The sequence below is a fragment of the Leptonychotes weddellii genome, chromosome X (genome assembly GCF_054177405.1).
Source record: "Leptonychotes weddellii isolate Sample4059 chromosome X, ASM5417740v2, whole genome shotgun sequence".
Classification (NCBI taxonomy): domain Eukaryota; kingdom Metazoa; phylum Chordata; class Mammalia; order Carnivora; family Phocidae; genus Leptonychotes; species Leptonychotes weddellii.
In genome coordinates, this window is record NC_138385.1 from 26,209,501 (window position 1) to 26,226,216 (window position 16,716).

At 45.2% G+C, this 16,716-nt stretch overlaps 1 protein-coding gene across 4 annotated transcripts in view; it reads right to left on the minus strand.

Annotated features, from left to right (window-relative positions):
* Window positions 1-16,716, minus strand: part of IL13RA1 (interleukin 13 receptor subunit alpha 1) — a 78,672-nt gene that overhangs the window by 24,834 nt on the left and 37,122 nt on the right. For 2 of the 4 annotated variants that reach the window (XM_081808349.1, XM_081808350.1), the window contains exon 10: window positions 15,214-15,298. In XM_081808349.1, the coding sequence (XP_081664475.1) occupies window positions 15,214-15,298 (85 nt within the window). Of the gene's footprint in view, window positions 1-707; window positions 3,209-14,435; window positions 14,762-15,213; window positions 15,299-16,716 lie in introns of those variants that run through there. The other 2 variants (XM_081808347.1, XM_081808348.1) reach the window with 2 other exon arrangements.

Consider the following 16,716-nt stretch of genomic DNA (forward strand, 5'->3'; position numbering starts at 1 on the left):
CGTGCATGTGTGTGTGTGTGTGTGTGTGCGCGCACACGTGTACACTTGTATTTCTTTTTCTTTTCCCATAGGTTTCCTGCCACTGGTTGGGGGTCACGATCGGGTTGGTGACGACAGACACTCTCTCCCCGCGGTGGGATGACATCGTGGGCAACAGGTCACGCCCTTGACTCTGGTGACACACTGCTCTGCCAGGAGGTGTTACAGTCTTGCTAACCCTTCTTCACCAGGTATGTCAGGATGGAGACGCGCAGGCAGCCGGCAGAGGCCTCCCCCCACCCGCCCCCGTCTTTGGCAATGACATACTTTGCTGTCCCACCCTTGAACGACGACAGCTGGAGCCCCTTGCAGCCGCCTGCCCCGCGGAGGTGCCTCAGCTGCACCTGCGGACCCCGCTCTCCCTCCCGGGCCCCCTACCCCGGCACCGCAGCCGCCCCGCGGTGCATTTCCCTTAATTACCACAACTACAGTTTATCAGATACTCGCGTCCCTTTAGGTACTGCTGATATTAAACTCGGTGAGTGCTCTTATCAGAAAACACAGGTGCACTGAGAACAGCAGAGCAGCTTATGAGAAATGACTGTAAGATAAAATAGCTGTCTTGGATTTTTTTTTTGCCCCACATTTATTCTTTTAACTCCAATTTTTCCACCACCCACTCCTCACAATGCTTTACACCAAAGTAAGACCAAAGGAGAACATGTGGGTGACATACAAAAAGACAGTATTTATTTCACTCAAGCTTTCCTGTAAGAAGTTAAACAAAATGATCCCTAGTTGAAGGCATTACCAAAAATATTCTTAACATTGTTTTGTGTATCCCTTCAGTGCCCAGATAGAGGAAAAACTTATCTGAATGAAAGAATAAGAATGACCATCCTTACACTGGGTTTACTTAGGTGGGTGGAGGGAAAGAAAATCCATATAGTTTAGGCATAACACAGCGAATGAAGCTACGCGTTTCCTACGGGTGATGGAAATCCCACTGATGTATTCAAGTTCCCGAGAGCTCCCAACACCGGGGGAATCACTCTTCAGCAATTCTCCATCAGCCATAGGTATTCCCGTAGTTTGCTGCCCCCTTTTCCCTCGACTATCTGACAGCTCAAAGCGGAGAATGGAAACCAAGTGCGATGTCCCCGCTCCCGGGCTGTGACTGTCACCATCTGCAGTCCCTTGGGGAACCGTGATCCCAAAGCATCCCCTCCCTCACTGCCATCTAAATAGGATACCAGGAAAAATGGCCCTGGCTGAGGCGTGTAGGTGTTTTGCTTTCCAGAATTATAAAAGACTTGACTGGGAGAGAATCTCATTCCGACACAGGAAAACCAAATGCTCTTTCTAGAGAACCGTAGAACAAGGTGGGACATCTACTCTGCCTGTCTCCCACCTCAATCTGACCTGGAAAAAAAAAAAAAAAAGATACAGGGAGGAAACACGTTGACGTCTACCCCTGGCCTGCAATTTCCTCTGACAAGCCAGGGTGCCCTCCTCCTCCGCGGCCGTGCCAGCCGGTGGCCACCTGGGCCCAAACCTCTGACCTCCTCCTGTCATCCCCTAAAAGCAGGAGCTGCAAGTCGCAACATCTGATTGCTGCCCACGGGTGAGTGTCTGGAGAACTTGTGGTATCACATTTTCAAGTTCTTATCAGGAATCAGAGTCCATGCATGTGGGGAGAGAGACTGGGGGGGGGGGCGGAGTGGGGGGCTTCTCGCTTCCACGCTTCTTTAAATTTGGAGGAAGGAGGAGGAGTGGAGGGAGCATCTCTGTGGGTCTGATGCAGGGCTGGGTGAGAATGGAACCCTGAGTATGCAAAAAAAAAAAAAAAAAAAGAATACAAATGTTGGAGCCTCAGATGCTGTCCGTACAAGCAGCAAAACCTACTCACAACCAGTCGTGGCCGGAAGGGAAAAGGGGAAGACGTAACTATTCCTTTCTGAAACGAAGAGCAAAGCTCAAAGTGAAGATAATACCTCCTTTCTGCTTAGAAAATGCATAAATAGTAAACGCTGAAAACCTTCCAAGAAATGCGGACTCACGCAGAAGTTACAAAATATGCAAGAATCAGTCATTGTTTCTTAGTCTCCTCACACTTTACCTGAGATGCAAATTACTCCCTGCCCCTCTAGGTGTTCTGAGCAGCTTTACATTCTAATTTCTAGCCAGAGGGGAAAGACCCGCTGGCTGCCGGGAATGAGGGTGCACGCGGCCGGGGAGACTGGGCAGGGGAACCGGGGAGTCGAAAGGTCTGGCACCTGACCGGTGGAGATAAAGTGGTAAGGACAGAGGGGTCTCGGCTGACTGTCCCCCGTCCGAGTGAGCGGCGCCTCCGGGCTGGGGGCCGAGCGCAGGGGCACGGGGGTGAGCATCTGCTCTGAGCAGCGGAAGGGAAGAAGGCACGGGCTGCACACCCTCACACCCAGCCATCCCTGCCACCCTCCACTGGGGCCCCCAAAAGCCTGCCGTGGCTTTGAAAGGTGTCGGGAAAGGAGCGGCCTCTGCTTTTTCTGGAGGTGTCCTCCTCGTGGCCAGCGCTGATGTCCGAGCCTTTCCAAGCGGAGACACCTGCTGCTCACGGCGCTGAGGATCCCAGGCTGCTAAGAGGTTTCAGAGCCCCACACATTCCTCCACGAGATCCCAAGGAACAGATTAACAGATTTTATCAATTTCGTTTGCTAGACGTTCTCTGTGACTCAGGGGCTGGCATGAGCAACTGCACCCAAAATGAGTTTCACACAACAAAATCGAATGTGTTGGTTTTGTTGGACACAGAGAATACAAAGCAGGCACAGATCCCTCAGAAGTTGTCACAACTCTTGGTAAGATTAACTCTACCACCATCATCGCTGTTTGCTTTGTCCCTGACTTTGAAGCCGTCGCGAGGGTGGTCTGCTTTTACAATTCAACAACAAGGACTCCACTCTCTTTGCCAAAGAGCCCCTCAGGTTTAGTTTCTCAGTGCTCGACTCAACAGAAAGACCGCGGCTCTTCTGAGCTGCCTGTTTTTAAATGGCCCCAGTAGTTTCAATTTCCGTTTCACGAGTTCCCAGATAACAAACGCAGAATGGGATGAATCTTCACAAGGTCACGTTGAAGGTTAAAATAAATATCCCCGTCACTGAGAGTTTCTCTTCAGGTTTTCTATCAGCACCACAGAGTCGGTCTCTTCTTTGGTTTGCTTCTCATAGATGTCGTACTTCTTCCAGTGCTGGAAGGAAGGAAAACACACACACACACACACACACACACACACGATGACTCTTCTAAATAATGTTCTCTCCCTGAGGACCAGCGGCCAGGGCTTATTTTTAGGTTTCTGTGCATGGAACCAGGAGTGTATGTTATCCTCTTACGGTTTTGGTTTTGGGTTTTTTTGTTTTTTGTTTCTTGTTTTTTACTAAGAATCTTCATCTATTTGAACAAGTCATGCAACAAAACAATCAGGAATTAACATTCAAGGGGGAGGGGAGAGCGTGGGATTGTTACATGATGTCTGACAGCTATCTCGAGAGAGAAATGTGGACATCTCCAAAACTGGAAACAGTCTTTTGAAGAAGAAGAATAAAAGGGTGACGTGCTTTTCTTACATTAACTCTTACTACCTTCATTTTCTTGCCACTCAAATTTGCCCATTGCTCCAGAGATAATAGGCTCAAAAAGTCAACCAGCATCGAGGTCAATGGCAATATATAAAATGTCCCCAAAAGTCTTAGTGCAGTTAAAACTTTTGAAAGACCCTATATTAACAGTTTCATGCTAGACATGAATTTGCTAGAACCGGGAATCATGCACTCAAAGGGAAGCTCACCCCAAACTCAATGTTAAGTGTGTCTCTTAACGGCAAAAGCCAGTATCCCGGCCTTTGCCTTCTTTACTTACAAATCAAGGCAAAGGGTAGAACCTGAGCTCAGTCCCCTCATCTGTAAAATAAAGTTGCTGGACTAAAGCAGGGGTCAGCAAACTGTGGTGGAAGGGCTGGATCCAGCAGGCTGCCTGTTTTTGTAAATAAAGTTTTATCGGCCCCCAGGCACACCTCTTGGCCTCTGTGCCATCTGCGGCTGCTTTCACGTTACCACAGCAGAGGTGAGTTGCCCTAAGACCGAACGGCCGGGTGAGTCAAGAATGTTTCCTCTCTGGCTCTTTACAGGAAAAGTTTGCCACCCCTGCACTAGATTATTTCTAAGCTCCTTCTCTGCGCTGACGTTTTCTGGTTTGAGAAGCCTAGTAGGAAAGGAAAGGGAAAGCAGAAAAACAAACAAGAGCAACAGTGACTCTTCCGCTGCCTCGCGCTGTCCAATGAGAGACGGACCAAGCAAGTTGGGAGCGCCCGGTCTTAGAAAGCACAGGCAGGGATGAGTTGAGAGACACTGCTGAAAATATCCCAGTTATTCTGAAGAAGTGATTGAACCCTCTTATTCCTAGTAGAATGGCTAAAATAAAAAATACTGACATCCCTAAGTGCCGACAAAGATGCAGAGTAACTGGGTCTCTCCTTTGGTTCCTTATAAAATGAAGCATAATACACCTGCTCCATGACCCAGGAGTCCCACCCAAGAGAAATGGAAACCTATGTCTACACAAAGACCAGTGCGTGAATGTTTACAGTAGCTGTCTTCGAAAAAGCCCCAAACTGGAAACAAGCCCACTGTCCTTGAACAAGTGAACAGTTAAATAAATTGTGGTACAGCCGTATCACGGCATGCTGTTTGACAGCGAAAAGGAATGAACCACCGACCGATACACGCAACACCACAGAAGTCTCTTAAATGCACTGTGCTAAGTGAAATGAGCCAGACCCCAAAATCTATGTGTTTGAGGATTCCGTTCGTAAGACATTCTGGAGAAGGCAAAAATTTAGGGATAGAAAACAGATCGGGGGTGGCAAGAGTGCAAGGTCAGGGGCGAGGGGGCTGACTACAAAGGGGCATGGGGGACCCTTTTGGAGGACGATGAAAACGTTCTAGATCTTGACCGGCATGAGCGGTGGCGACAAAACTGCACACATTTGCTACAAGCGTGACTGTACAGAATAACTGTGTGCTTAAAAGGGAGAAATTGTATTTTACATAAATCAAATCAACAAACCTGGCTTTTGAAAATGTGAAATGCACAGGATCTAATAAACAGTCTGAAAAAAATTACATAACCTTGAAATAATGGCTTATTCAATAAATGGCACTAAGACAACTGGCTAAACATTTGAAAAATAAAGTTAAACCCTACTTGACAGCCCACACGGATAAATTCCTATGGACGAAAGACCTAAATGTAAAAAACAAAATCAAATAAGAACTAGAAAAATATATTGGGCAACGAGTGCATCAGTCTGAGACGGAAAAAGGCTTCCTGCACACAAAAAATACAGGAAGATTTGAATGCATAAAAAAAAGAAAAACACCATTAATCACCCTAAATACCACACAGAGGCAAACGGACAACAAGCCAAAGGATTAATGGCTGATAGATAAAAAGAGCTTTACAGGGGTACCTACCTGGGTGGCTCAGTCAGTGAAGCGTCTGGTCATGATCCTGGGGTCCTGGGATCGAGCCCCCCCGGGTTGGGCTCCCTGCTCATCGGGGAACCTGCTTCTCCTTCATCTGTCCCTCCCCCCTGCTCATTCTCTCTCTCTCTCTCTCTTGCTCTGCTCTTTCTATCTCCCAAATAAATAAAATCTTTTTTTTTTTTTTTACAGAGCTTTACGAACTACCAAGTTTCCAAAACATGAAAATGGCAAGGAAAAAGAAATGGACAATGGACAAGAATTTCACAAAAGAATTCAAGCCCATAAACATACAAAACAACACAAAAGTTGATACTTAAAATGAAAACAAGATGCCCTTTTCTTGTCTGTCAATTGGCAAGAATTAAAAAAAAAAACGCTGACAAAACCTCGGCAAAACCACCGTTCAGACATACTACGGCCAGGTGTGTAAGCTGGTACAACCTACTTGTAATCTATGCTTCTTGTGAAAAAGTGAAAAGTATGCATTCTAATTGCCCCCCTTTCCTTAATAGGAAGGAATCATACTCTACGTGTGTAACCAGGGTGTTTAACAGCATATATTACAGATTTTTATATATCAGTAAAATTAAGCTACCTCATTTTCTTTACCCTCTGCACAATATTTCTTTTTTTTTTTTTAATAGATTTTTATTTATTTATTTGACAACGAGAGAGGGAATACAAGCAGGGGGAATGGGAGAGGGAGAAGCAGGCTTCCCGCGGAGCAGGGAGCCTGATGCGGGGCTCGATCCCAGGACCCTGGGATCATGACCTGAGCCGAAGGCAGACGCTTAACGACTGAGCCACCCAGGTGCCCCCCTCTGCACAATATTTCATTGCATGAAGGCACCATAATTTATTGAATCAGTATCCTTAATAGATATTTAGCCTGTATATCCTTTCTGGATGACAATTTGTCAATATTAATCAAAGAGTTTAAAAAGAGTTGAACAATCTCCTCTGATCCAGCAATCTTACCTGTAACAATATATCCCTCCCCAAAATAATAAAATATATACACTAATATAAGCTATGAAATGATGCCTATAATGATGAAATTTAGAATTGATCTAAATGCCCAATAATAGGGACTTGGTTAAGTACATTATGATATATTCACACAATGGAATACTATTTAGCCATTAAAAAGTACATTATAGGACCAGGGTTGGCAAACTTTTTCTGTCAATGGCCAGATAATAGATATTTTCAGCTTTGAGTCTCTGTCCCCAAAACTCACTCTGCTGTTACAGCATGAAAACAGCCACAGAGAACATGTAAATAAGCAGGTGCGGCTGTCTTCCAACAAAACTAACGGATGCGCTGACATTTGAATTTCAGATAATTTTCATGTGCTAGGACAAAATATTCTTCTTTAGATCTTTTCAACTATTTAAACGTATAAAAACCATTCTTAGCTCGCAGGCTGTAGACAAGCAAGCAGGAGACAAGATTTGGCCCGTGGTCCGTAGTTTACAGAGAAATCCTGGGAGGAAGGTAGTGGTCGGCAGCATAGTTTTGTTTTTGTTTTTAAAGATTTTATTTATTTGACAGAGAGAGAGAGAGAGCAAGCACAAGGCGGGGGAACGGCAGGCAGAGGGTGAGGGAGAAGCAGACTCAGGGAGCCCGACGCGGGGCTCGATTCCAGGACCCCGGGATCATGACCTGAGCCGAAGGCAGACGCTTCACCGACTGAGCCCCTCAGGCGCCCTGGCAGCATAGTTGTTTTGGGTTTTTTTTTTAAAGATTTTATTTATTTATTTGACAGAGACACAGCGAGACAGGGAACACAAGCAGGGGGAGTGGGAGAGGGAGAAGCAGGCTTTCCGCTGAGCAGGGAGCTCGATGTGGGACTTGATCCCGGGATCCTGGGACCATGACCTGAGCCGAAGGCAGACACCCAATGACTGAGCCACCCAGGCGCCCAGCAGCATAGTTTTTAAATGTCCCCAAATGCCACCATAGAAGACACAAGTAGAAAAGGTAACTAGGGTAAGGAGGGAAGCAACAGCCAAATCCACAGACACAATCTACAACAGAACCGGATCAAGATGAGTCCCCTGTGAACCCTGAAATACAAATGGGTGGGACAAATTCAAGACAGCTACACGAGCACAGTGGAATCAGTTATGGAGCGGTACGGAGAGGTAACCAGCCAGACATCTGATAGATCTGAGAACTCTAAAATAACTCAAACCTCAGCAAGCTAATTTATGAACAACAACTAAGACCGGCAGGGGTTTGCCCTTTCAAATAGTGACTGAGTGCAAGGAGTCCCGTGGTAGAGCCTGGGAGCTGCCTGGGCCCCAAGAACTCTCAAAACCATCCAAAGCTCCCTTCCAGGGCCAAGTCCCACTCTGAGGAGCAACTGGGCACAAAGACGCCACACTGACCCAGACAGAGACGGGGTGGCTCAGTGGGTTAAGCGGCCAACTCTTGACTTTGGCTCAGGTCATGATCTTAGGGTCCTGGGATCCAGCCCCGAGTTGGGCTCCACACTCAGCAGGGAGTCTGCCTGAGATTCTCTCACTCTCACTCTCTCTCCCTCTGCCCCTACTCCCGCTTGCGCGCACACACACACACTCTCTAAAAAAATTCATTAAAACGGCTCTTTTCAATAATCATCAAAACTTAAAAAAAATGAAGGTGGATAAAAATTATTCAAGAGGATGTGACAAATACAGAAGACAGGCAAAGAAAACAAGGGAACAGAGTAAGTGAAGTCTGTAAGTGAGGACATTTTTACTGAAATTAAAAACAAACATCTGAGACTGCATACTGAATGGGTACACCACCTACCTCAGAAATCAAGCCTGGATGACCAACAACACCAAGACGTATTCTGGTAAAATTACTGGACTTGGAAGAAATAAAGCTTTTGACAATCAGACAGAAGAGAACAAGTGTGCATTGGTTTGTTTTTAAAGTAAGCTCTATGCTCAATGTGGGGCCCAAATTCATGACCCCGAGATCAAGGGTCACACACTCCACTGACTGAGCCAGCCAGGCGCTCCAAGACCAAGTATTTCAATACAGAAAATTCCATTGTCAGCAGACTTTGACAACGTTTTATGCCAGAAGAAAATGGATGCCACATTTAAGATACCCAAGGCAAGAACACGTGAGCCGTGGATTTTATATCTAGCTAAAATGACTTTCAATTATTAATGCAGCAGACTCCATCCATGTGTAAATAATTCAGGAAATGCTGGTCCCATGAATCCTCCCTGAGAAAATGTTTAGAGCTTCGAACAACCGAAGTGACTGGAGAGACATGAACATGAAGACTGGTAGTGAGCATCACGTATATATGGCCACCTAGACGGAAGAGCACACGAGGGCTCCAAGGGAGACACCGTGGTATAGCACAGTTACCCGCGCGGACAATGCAGACACCGGGCAACTTCAAAAAGGGAGAGAGAACAGGGAGAACATAGAGAAAAACGGCTCTTTTCAATAATCATCAAAACTTATTTTATAATTTGTCAGAAGTTCAGAAATTCCTTCAGTTCCACCTGTTTCTCATCCATTAAATTCAAATAAAATTAAATATGAGCACTGTATTAAAACATATCCTATGACTGCCTCAGAGTCTAGACTGGAGAATCAGGATGCCTGGGTTCAGACCCCGCGTCTGACTCTTGTCCGTTAAGTTTGGACCCTAGCTCTGTTGTGTCCTCGCACTGGAACCTGGAGCAAGCTACACCTACTCCCCCTCTGGTACCTCACCTTCTTCATCTGTGTGCTGGAGATGAGGCCAACTGCAAGATGGGGACACACTAATGAAGGAGGTGCATAGAAAAGTGTCTGACACATAGCAAAAATTCCGTAAGTACAAACTGTTTTTATTGCTGTCATCTCTTACTCCATTTATGATTAAAAGTTCCATTTCTCTCTGTTGTTCACATAACATTAGAGATGGTTATGTCAGGGTGATAGGATGAAGAGTGATGTTATTTTTCTCTTTTGGTGATCTGTATTTCTCATTTCTCTATAATAAATACATGTTGCTTTTAAAAAATATATTTTTATTTTTAAAAATGCATGCTGAAGATTACACCTTCATTGGTTTCTAGTTGTTAGATCTAATGGTTAGCTGGGTTGGACAGGGGGGAAAAAAAAACAATCTATTTTAATGAGGTGAACACTGCAGCAGAAATGGCTTCCAAGAAGACATTAATTTTTTCAATTGCCTTTTTTTTCATTTCTAAAACTCAGATTACTCTCATTTTCACTCATCATCAGCATTGTGGCCTTTTCCTGAGGACTGCTTTTATGAATAAGTCCGTGTAAGAATAGGGAACAAATGCTCTGACCTATTATTCAATTTCATGAATGATATGCCAGTCTTTTTAAAATTACTTGCAGAAAAAAAAAATCCACAAAATCACCCATCTGTAATTTGATTCTCACACTGCCAATTTTTTAAAACAAGGTAATCAACAACAGAATAATGGCCAAAGATGAAAAACAACATAGACGGAAAAAAGAAAAATCAGTGTTTGGGAGGCTAACACAACTGGCTTTTAGTCGTTAGTCATCCAACCCTAGAAAAGCAGCAGGCTACGTAGGCTTTTATATTTTAAAGAAATAAATAAATTTCGTGGTTTCATGGAACACTAAATGTCCAGTTAAGAATACTTTCAAGGTTTGGTTGGTTCCCACAGTGAATTTTCCCTAGAAGCGAAGTGGGTTTTGTGCCCCTAAGCCCTGTGCGAAACAGTGGCCTCTTGCAGGAATACAAGTCAACGGATGACATGCCCCGGTTTTCTTCAGATCAACATCCACAATAGGAAGTTGAACAATATGAATTGGGGATCGCCACTGCCTTAAAAATCATTGCAGCTTAAAAAAGAACCAGTTGAGGGGCGCCTGGGTGGCTCAATTGGTTAAGCGACTGCCTTCAGCTCAGGTCATGATCCTGGAGTCTCGGGATCGAGTCCCGCATGGGGCTCCCTGCTCAGCAGGGAGTCTGCTTCTCCCTCTGACCCTCCCCACTCTCATGCTCTATCTCATTCTCTCTCTCAAATAAATAAATAAAATCTTAAAAAAAAAAAAAAAAAGAACCAGTTGAGGGGCGGCTGGCTGGCTCAGTCGGTAGCATGTGAGATTCTTGATCTCGGGGTTGTGAGTTCGAGCCCCACGTTGGGGGTGGAGTTTACTTACATTAAAAAAAAAAAGAACTGGCTGAATGTGGTGTGAAGGGGACGAAGGTGGTACCATTTAAGGTGGCTATGGCTCCAACCCTTTAAAAATGTCTTTAAAAATTGAGAAGTAAAGGGAAAGAATTAAACACGTACTTGCCTTCCTAGCAGAAACAGAATTTCAGAACAACCAAAGAGCTGAGTTAATGACTCAAAGCAGTGCTTTAGAGAAAAGGGGCAGCTTATAAACGTAGATTAGATGACAGATGAGAAAAATCGTCACTTTGAACGCCTGCTGGAATTATTGATTCACTCAAGGAGACCAACGAGCACAGAAAGCATTAGCTACGGAGCTGAGCTAAAGCGCCAACAGGACGCTCACTGACAGGGTGCTGACCCAGCGCCGCGCAGACCATCTTCAGGCAGCGAGGGGGGAAATAAGCATCAAGGGGCAGGAGGGGACACCCCGTTATCGCCCTACACACAGCGCTCCCTCTTCGCGTCCCTAACGGTGCCGTGACTGGATCCGACCTGGCTCCCCACAACTGGGGGACAGCTGGAAAAATTGCAACAGGGGCTGAATATTAAATGATATTAAGGATTATGAATCCTTTTTAAAAGGACAGCCATGCTATTTTGCTTATGTAGGAAAGTGTTCCTAATTTTTTCTTGCGTTCCTAGTTTTTAAAGATACATGCTGAAGTGAGAAAAGAAAAAAAAGTTAGAAACAACTCAGCAGTATCTGGAAGTCGACTCCCAGTTAGAAAGCCGCTTTCCAATCAGGAATGCGAAACTGGCACGGTGCTGACAACATGGTCGGTTTCCACGAAGCGGGGGAGAATAGATAATTTTTTAAGGATGAAACAGAAACGCAGATGCGGAGAAGCAATCCCCTCCGCACAGCGCCCGCCCCCCAGACGTGGCCCACAGCCCAGTTAGTCACAAAGGAAAGGCAAGCAGCAAAGCCACAGGAAGAAATGTTGTTGGCCACAATGTTACCATAGTGATGAACAAAACACTGTCAAAACACTAGGAACCTTAAGGAAAACTATACAGAGAATTTCACTCCTCCGTGGCCACACCTAAATGAGGTTTTTTTTGGTTTTGTTTTCTTTTTTTTTTTTTCCCTAAAGAACCACTATGGATGGTGTAGTGGGGAAGAAGAGTATTAAGAAAGGGCAGGGATTATTTCTCGGGATTAGGAGATGGTAACTCTGGGCTACCGTGGCTTCTGGTTCAGGTTCTGCCATGACCTCTCTTGGTGAAAGTCCCTGAGAAACGTCTCTAGGGCCCCCACCGTCCCGGTCTCTAAAAATGAGGGGGTAGGACTAGCATCTTAGTGTCTTAACAATTCACGGTTAAAGATAAGTAATTCAACACGTGAAACGTCCACCTCACTGGATGACCTGTAGGGCTATGTTCATTGTATAATTCGATAATTCTAGAAGTAAAAGGTTCGTCTTTCTGCTGCATATGCAGTTCCACGGCTGCCATGTAGAGAAAAGAAGATTATTCATTTGCTTAAAAAGAAAACATGAAAATTTGTTCTTTTATCCTTTCCCCTGTCTGGCATTTTTATTATACTTTCAGTTTTAAACGCTGATTTTATTTAATGGTCTGCAACCACCACAAACAAAAACATCTTATGCTTTTAGTGGTCCATCTTGTCAGTGTATCTGCCTCGCTAAATTATAGAATTCTCTGACTCATCGGGACAACATATTATCCTCCAGACAGCAAACTGAAAAAAAGCAATTTTCCCATCTCTCAGAAAGATAATTGATCTGATTTTGCTGTCAATGTTACCGTCGTTCACTCTATCACTCAGGCTCGAAACCTTGAGATTATTTTTACTTTCTGCACCTTTCATCGCCCACAGAGTCCCCACGTTGTAATGAGCTGCCTTTAATAATGTCTCTTGCGTCAATCTCCTCTGCTGCGACCTAAGTTCAAGTCTCTGTTATCTCTCCAACCCGGATGACCAAAATATTCTCTTTTCCCTTAATGACTTGTACAGGGTTCCTTTTTATTATGAAAGTAATACCTGCTCATTAGAGGCAATCTGGAAATTTCACAAAGGCAGAGAATAACATCAATTATCTGCGTGGCCCTTCTGCCCCGAGATGATCATTTTGATTCCTTTCCTTCCACTCATTGTTCTATGTGTATGTTCATGCGTTTTTATCCAAATTAGGATCGCAGTGTACTCTGTAGGGATGATGTTTCTTACTCTTGTATCGTGAGTATATTGCTGTGACATTAAATGCTTTGAAAGCCTAACTTGTTTTTTATGAGGACACGATAAGGAACAGAAGCCCAGCACCTGATATGCCGTATGCACGCAGCGGACTTTCAAGGACCGGTTAGAGGTGTCCGAGGACCTGCACCATCTCCAGCCCCCGGCAGCTAGCACACTAGCTGGGGAGATGAAGAAAGAGATGAGGTCATCCTAAGGAAAATAGCCACAACAGTGTTTTTCAAAGTGGGCTCTGTAAACCATCTCCCCAGAATAGGAATCCTCTGTGGGCTCCTGTTAAATACGCAGATTCCTGGGGCCCTTCGCAGACCTGCGCAGTCACACTTTCTGGGGGCGGGGCCCCGGATGCTCTATTCTTGCAAGCGTTCCAGTTGGTTGTGACTCAACTAAAGGTGAAGAGCCACCGGTGGCCATATTCCCTCTTGGTGACAGTGTACCATCTCCTCATCAGGCACCTGACTTTGGGACCCACCTGCCTGGTGATGCCCTATTCACCCAGGGTCTGGCAGCATGACCATGACTTGGTGAGAAAGTGATCCAGATGCATCCTCCCCTGAAAGCACATCGGCCTCCCTGCCTTCCTTCCCCCACTATACATCATCGTTGCTATTGTGAATCACTTGTTATGACAAGAATTGTTTGGGGAGGGGCGCTGGGCTGGCTCGGTTGGCACAGCATGTGACTCTGCATCTCGGGGTCATGAGTTCAAGCCCCATGCTGGGCACAGAGCTTACTTTTTAAAAAGAAAAAAAAAAAGAACTGCTTGGGGATTAACAATAAATGGAAAGTATCAACAGTAAGACTAATCACCGACACTGAGCACTCACGAATGCCTGCGTGCTAAGTGGTTTTTATGGTATTAAGTTAATCGAACCCACATACCACCACCGTGAGGCAGGTGCTGTATCACTACCTCCACTTCACAAACGAGAACACTGAGGCACAGAGAGGTTAAGGAAGTCACCTAAGGGCAGGCAGACGGTAAATGAGATTTGAACCCAGACAATCTGACTCCAGAGCCCAGGCCATTATGTGCTATGCTGTACTACTTCACTAAATTAACTGCCCTGTGTCTGATATTACTAATTTAAAATATATGTAATAATACTGATATTTATTCCATTTAGTGTCTTTATTATTTTATTTGGGTGAATGTACTTATCAGGGAAACCTGAAACTCTTTGGTTCCCCTGAGGTCTTGGGTTTTCCAGCCACAAATTCTAGCATGAGAGTCTGCAGCAAACTAACCGTAACAGTTCGGGTGGGTTTGCCTTGTCCTCAGAGGCCAGCTTTCCAGGCAACAGCACGAACAGAATCTATGTCAACTGTTTACCCTATCTTTCTATTTCCCCATGTCTCCAAGAGTCAGAAGCTCTGTCTATGGACTGGTTTCATCAGGGAGGCTCCACTCCTTGAATGTTTGGATTAAACAGATTCCCTGCTTCCGGGACAGAATGAAGCCCCGTGAGACGAGATGGGCAAAGCATTCTGAGGACTTCTCAAATGGTATGCTTAGTCTGAGACACCACATTTTTTAAATTAATTATTTTTTATTTTAAGCAGGCTCCATGCCCAATGTGGAGCTCGAACTCATGACCCCGAGATCAAGAGTCACACGTTCTACTGACTGGGCCAGCCGGGCGCCCCTGGGATACAACATGATAAAGTGCCTCTTCTTTAATCTTTTAGATAAAATGAAGTTTAAAATAACCAATTTTAGGGGCACCTGGGTGGCTTAGTCAGTTAAGCGTCTGTCTTTGGCTCAGGTCACGATCCCAGGGTTCTGGAATTGAGCCCTGCATCGGGCTCCCTGCTCAGCGGGGAGTCTGCTTCTCCCTCTCCTTCTGGTGCTTGCTCTGTCAAATAAATAAATAAAATCTTTAAAAAAAGTAACCCATTTTGAAATACAGTTCTGACACACACTACCACATGGATGAACCTTGAAAATATTATGCTAAGTGAAAGAAGCCAGATACAAAAAAGGACAAATACTGTGGGATTCCACTTACACGAGGTACCCAGGAGAGGCAGATTCAGAGACAGAAAGTAGAAAAGAGGTGACCAGCGGCTGGGGAGAATGGGAACTTAGTGTTTAACGGGCACAGTTTCTATCTGGGATGATGAAAAAATTCTGGAAATCGTGATGACGGCTGCACGACACTGTAAATGTACCTAATGCCATCGAGCTGTGCATTTAAAAATGGTCAAAATGGCAAATTTTATGTTTTGTGTATTTTACCAAACTCTTTACAAATCCCATAGCCTCCCAACAAAAACCAATTTCAAACTTCATGGAATCAGGACTTACCAGAGTATCATCGTTCTGGTCTCCAAACATTTCCTTAAAAATCTTGCCAGGATCAGGAATTGGAGGGAATATAATGATCTTGAGCCTTTAAGAAAACAGAGACATTTTTTGATCAAATCCTCCAGCCCATAGGAATGCCCCACTTAAAAAAAGCCACATTAAGGGCGCCTGGGTGGCTCAGCTGGTTAAGCGACTGCCTTCGGCTCAGGTCATGATCCTGGAGTCCCAGGATCAAGTCCCGCATCGGGCTCCCTGCTCGGCAGGGAGTCTGCTTCTCCCTCTGACCTTCCCCCCTCTCATGTGCTCTCTCTCTCTCTCAAATAAATAAAATCTTTAAAAAAAAAAAAAACCCACATTAAAAGAAGACTTGGACTAAAGACATGGTACAGAAGTCATCTTGAATGATGAAGCGGCTGTGAAGAAATTTCACAAGAAGCTGAGAAACCGATGTCCTGAGAGCACCCAGTATGGGCAGACCAAAGGGGCCATCAGGGGAAACAGACTGCTCATACCCTATCATTTTTAAAACTTTTTTTCCAGCTTTATTGAGATATACTCAACAAATAAAAATTATATTTGAGATGAACAACATGACGCTTTGATATATGTATACATTATGAAATGATGACTACAATCAAGCAAATTAACCTCACATGGTTATGACTCTGTGTGTGTGTGTGTGTGTGTGTGTGCACCCTCCCCTAGTATTTAAATAATAATGGTGCTTTACTCATCGTAGACCTGATGGGGGCTTACTGCTTATAATTTTGAAAAAAATAATCTTCTGGGAACAGGGTACATTCTTCTTTAATTTTTCTTTCTTATTCTCTCCCTGTCCATCTTTGTACCTTAGAGTACCCTTTGGTGGCCCCACCTCATCTCCTGGGCCCTAAACGTTGGTGTGGCCCAGGGCTCTGTCCTTCGCCCTCCATCCCACTCGCTCTGCGAGTGATCTCTTCCAGTCTTAGGGCTTCGGGTCTGTTTACATGCCGAGGGCTCCCCAAATTCGATCTCCGGCCCAGACCTCTCCCTTGTACTCCAGGTTCATCACACAACTACCCATTTAACATCTCTACTTGGGTATCTACTAGGCATCTCGAACTTCCGTTCAGACCTGAAGTCCTCACCTTCGCCCTACAGCCAGGGCTCCTCGCAATCTTCTCCGTCTCAGCAAACGGCTCCCGCATTCACTCAAGTTGCTGAAGCCCAAAGCCTGAGCTCTCCTTGAACCCTCAGTACCCGCCTCAGACCTCCACGGGCGGATGAGCAGCTTTCAGCATGTACCCTCAGTTCGACCTTTCAAATACATCCCGCCTCTGACCACATCTTACCAACTCCGCTGCTAACTTCCTAGGTTAGGCCGCCCTCACCTTTCCCCCGCCACCCCCCACAGCAAGGCCTCCTCACTGGCCTACCCGCTGCCATTCTTGCCCAAGCCAGTTCCTCATTCAGCAACTGCGGTGACGTTTTAGGACAGTACAATCAGGTCATGGCCCTTCCCTG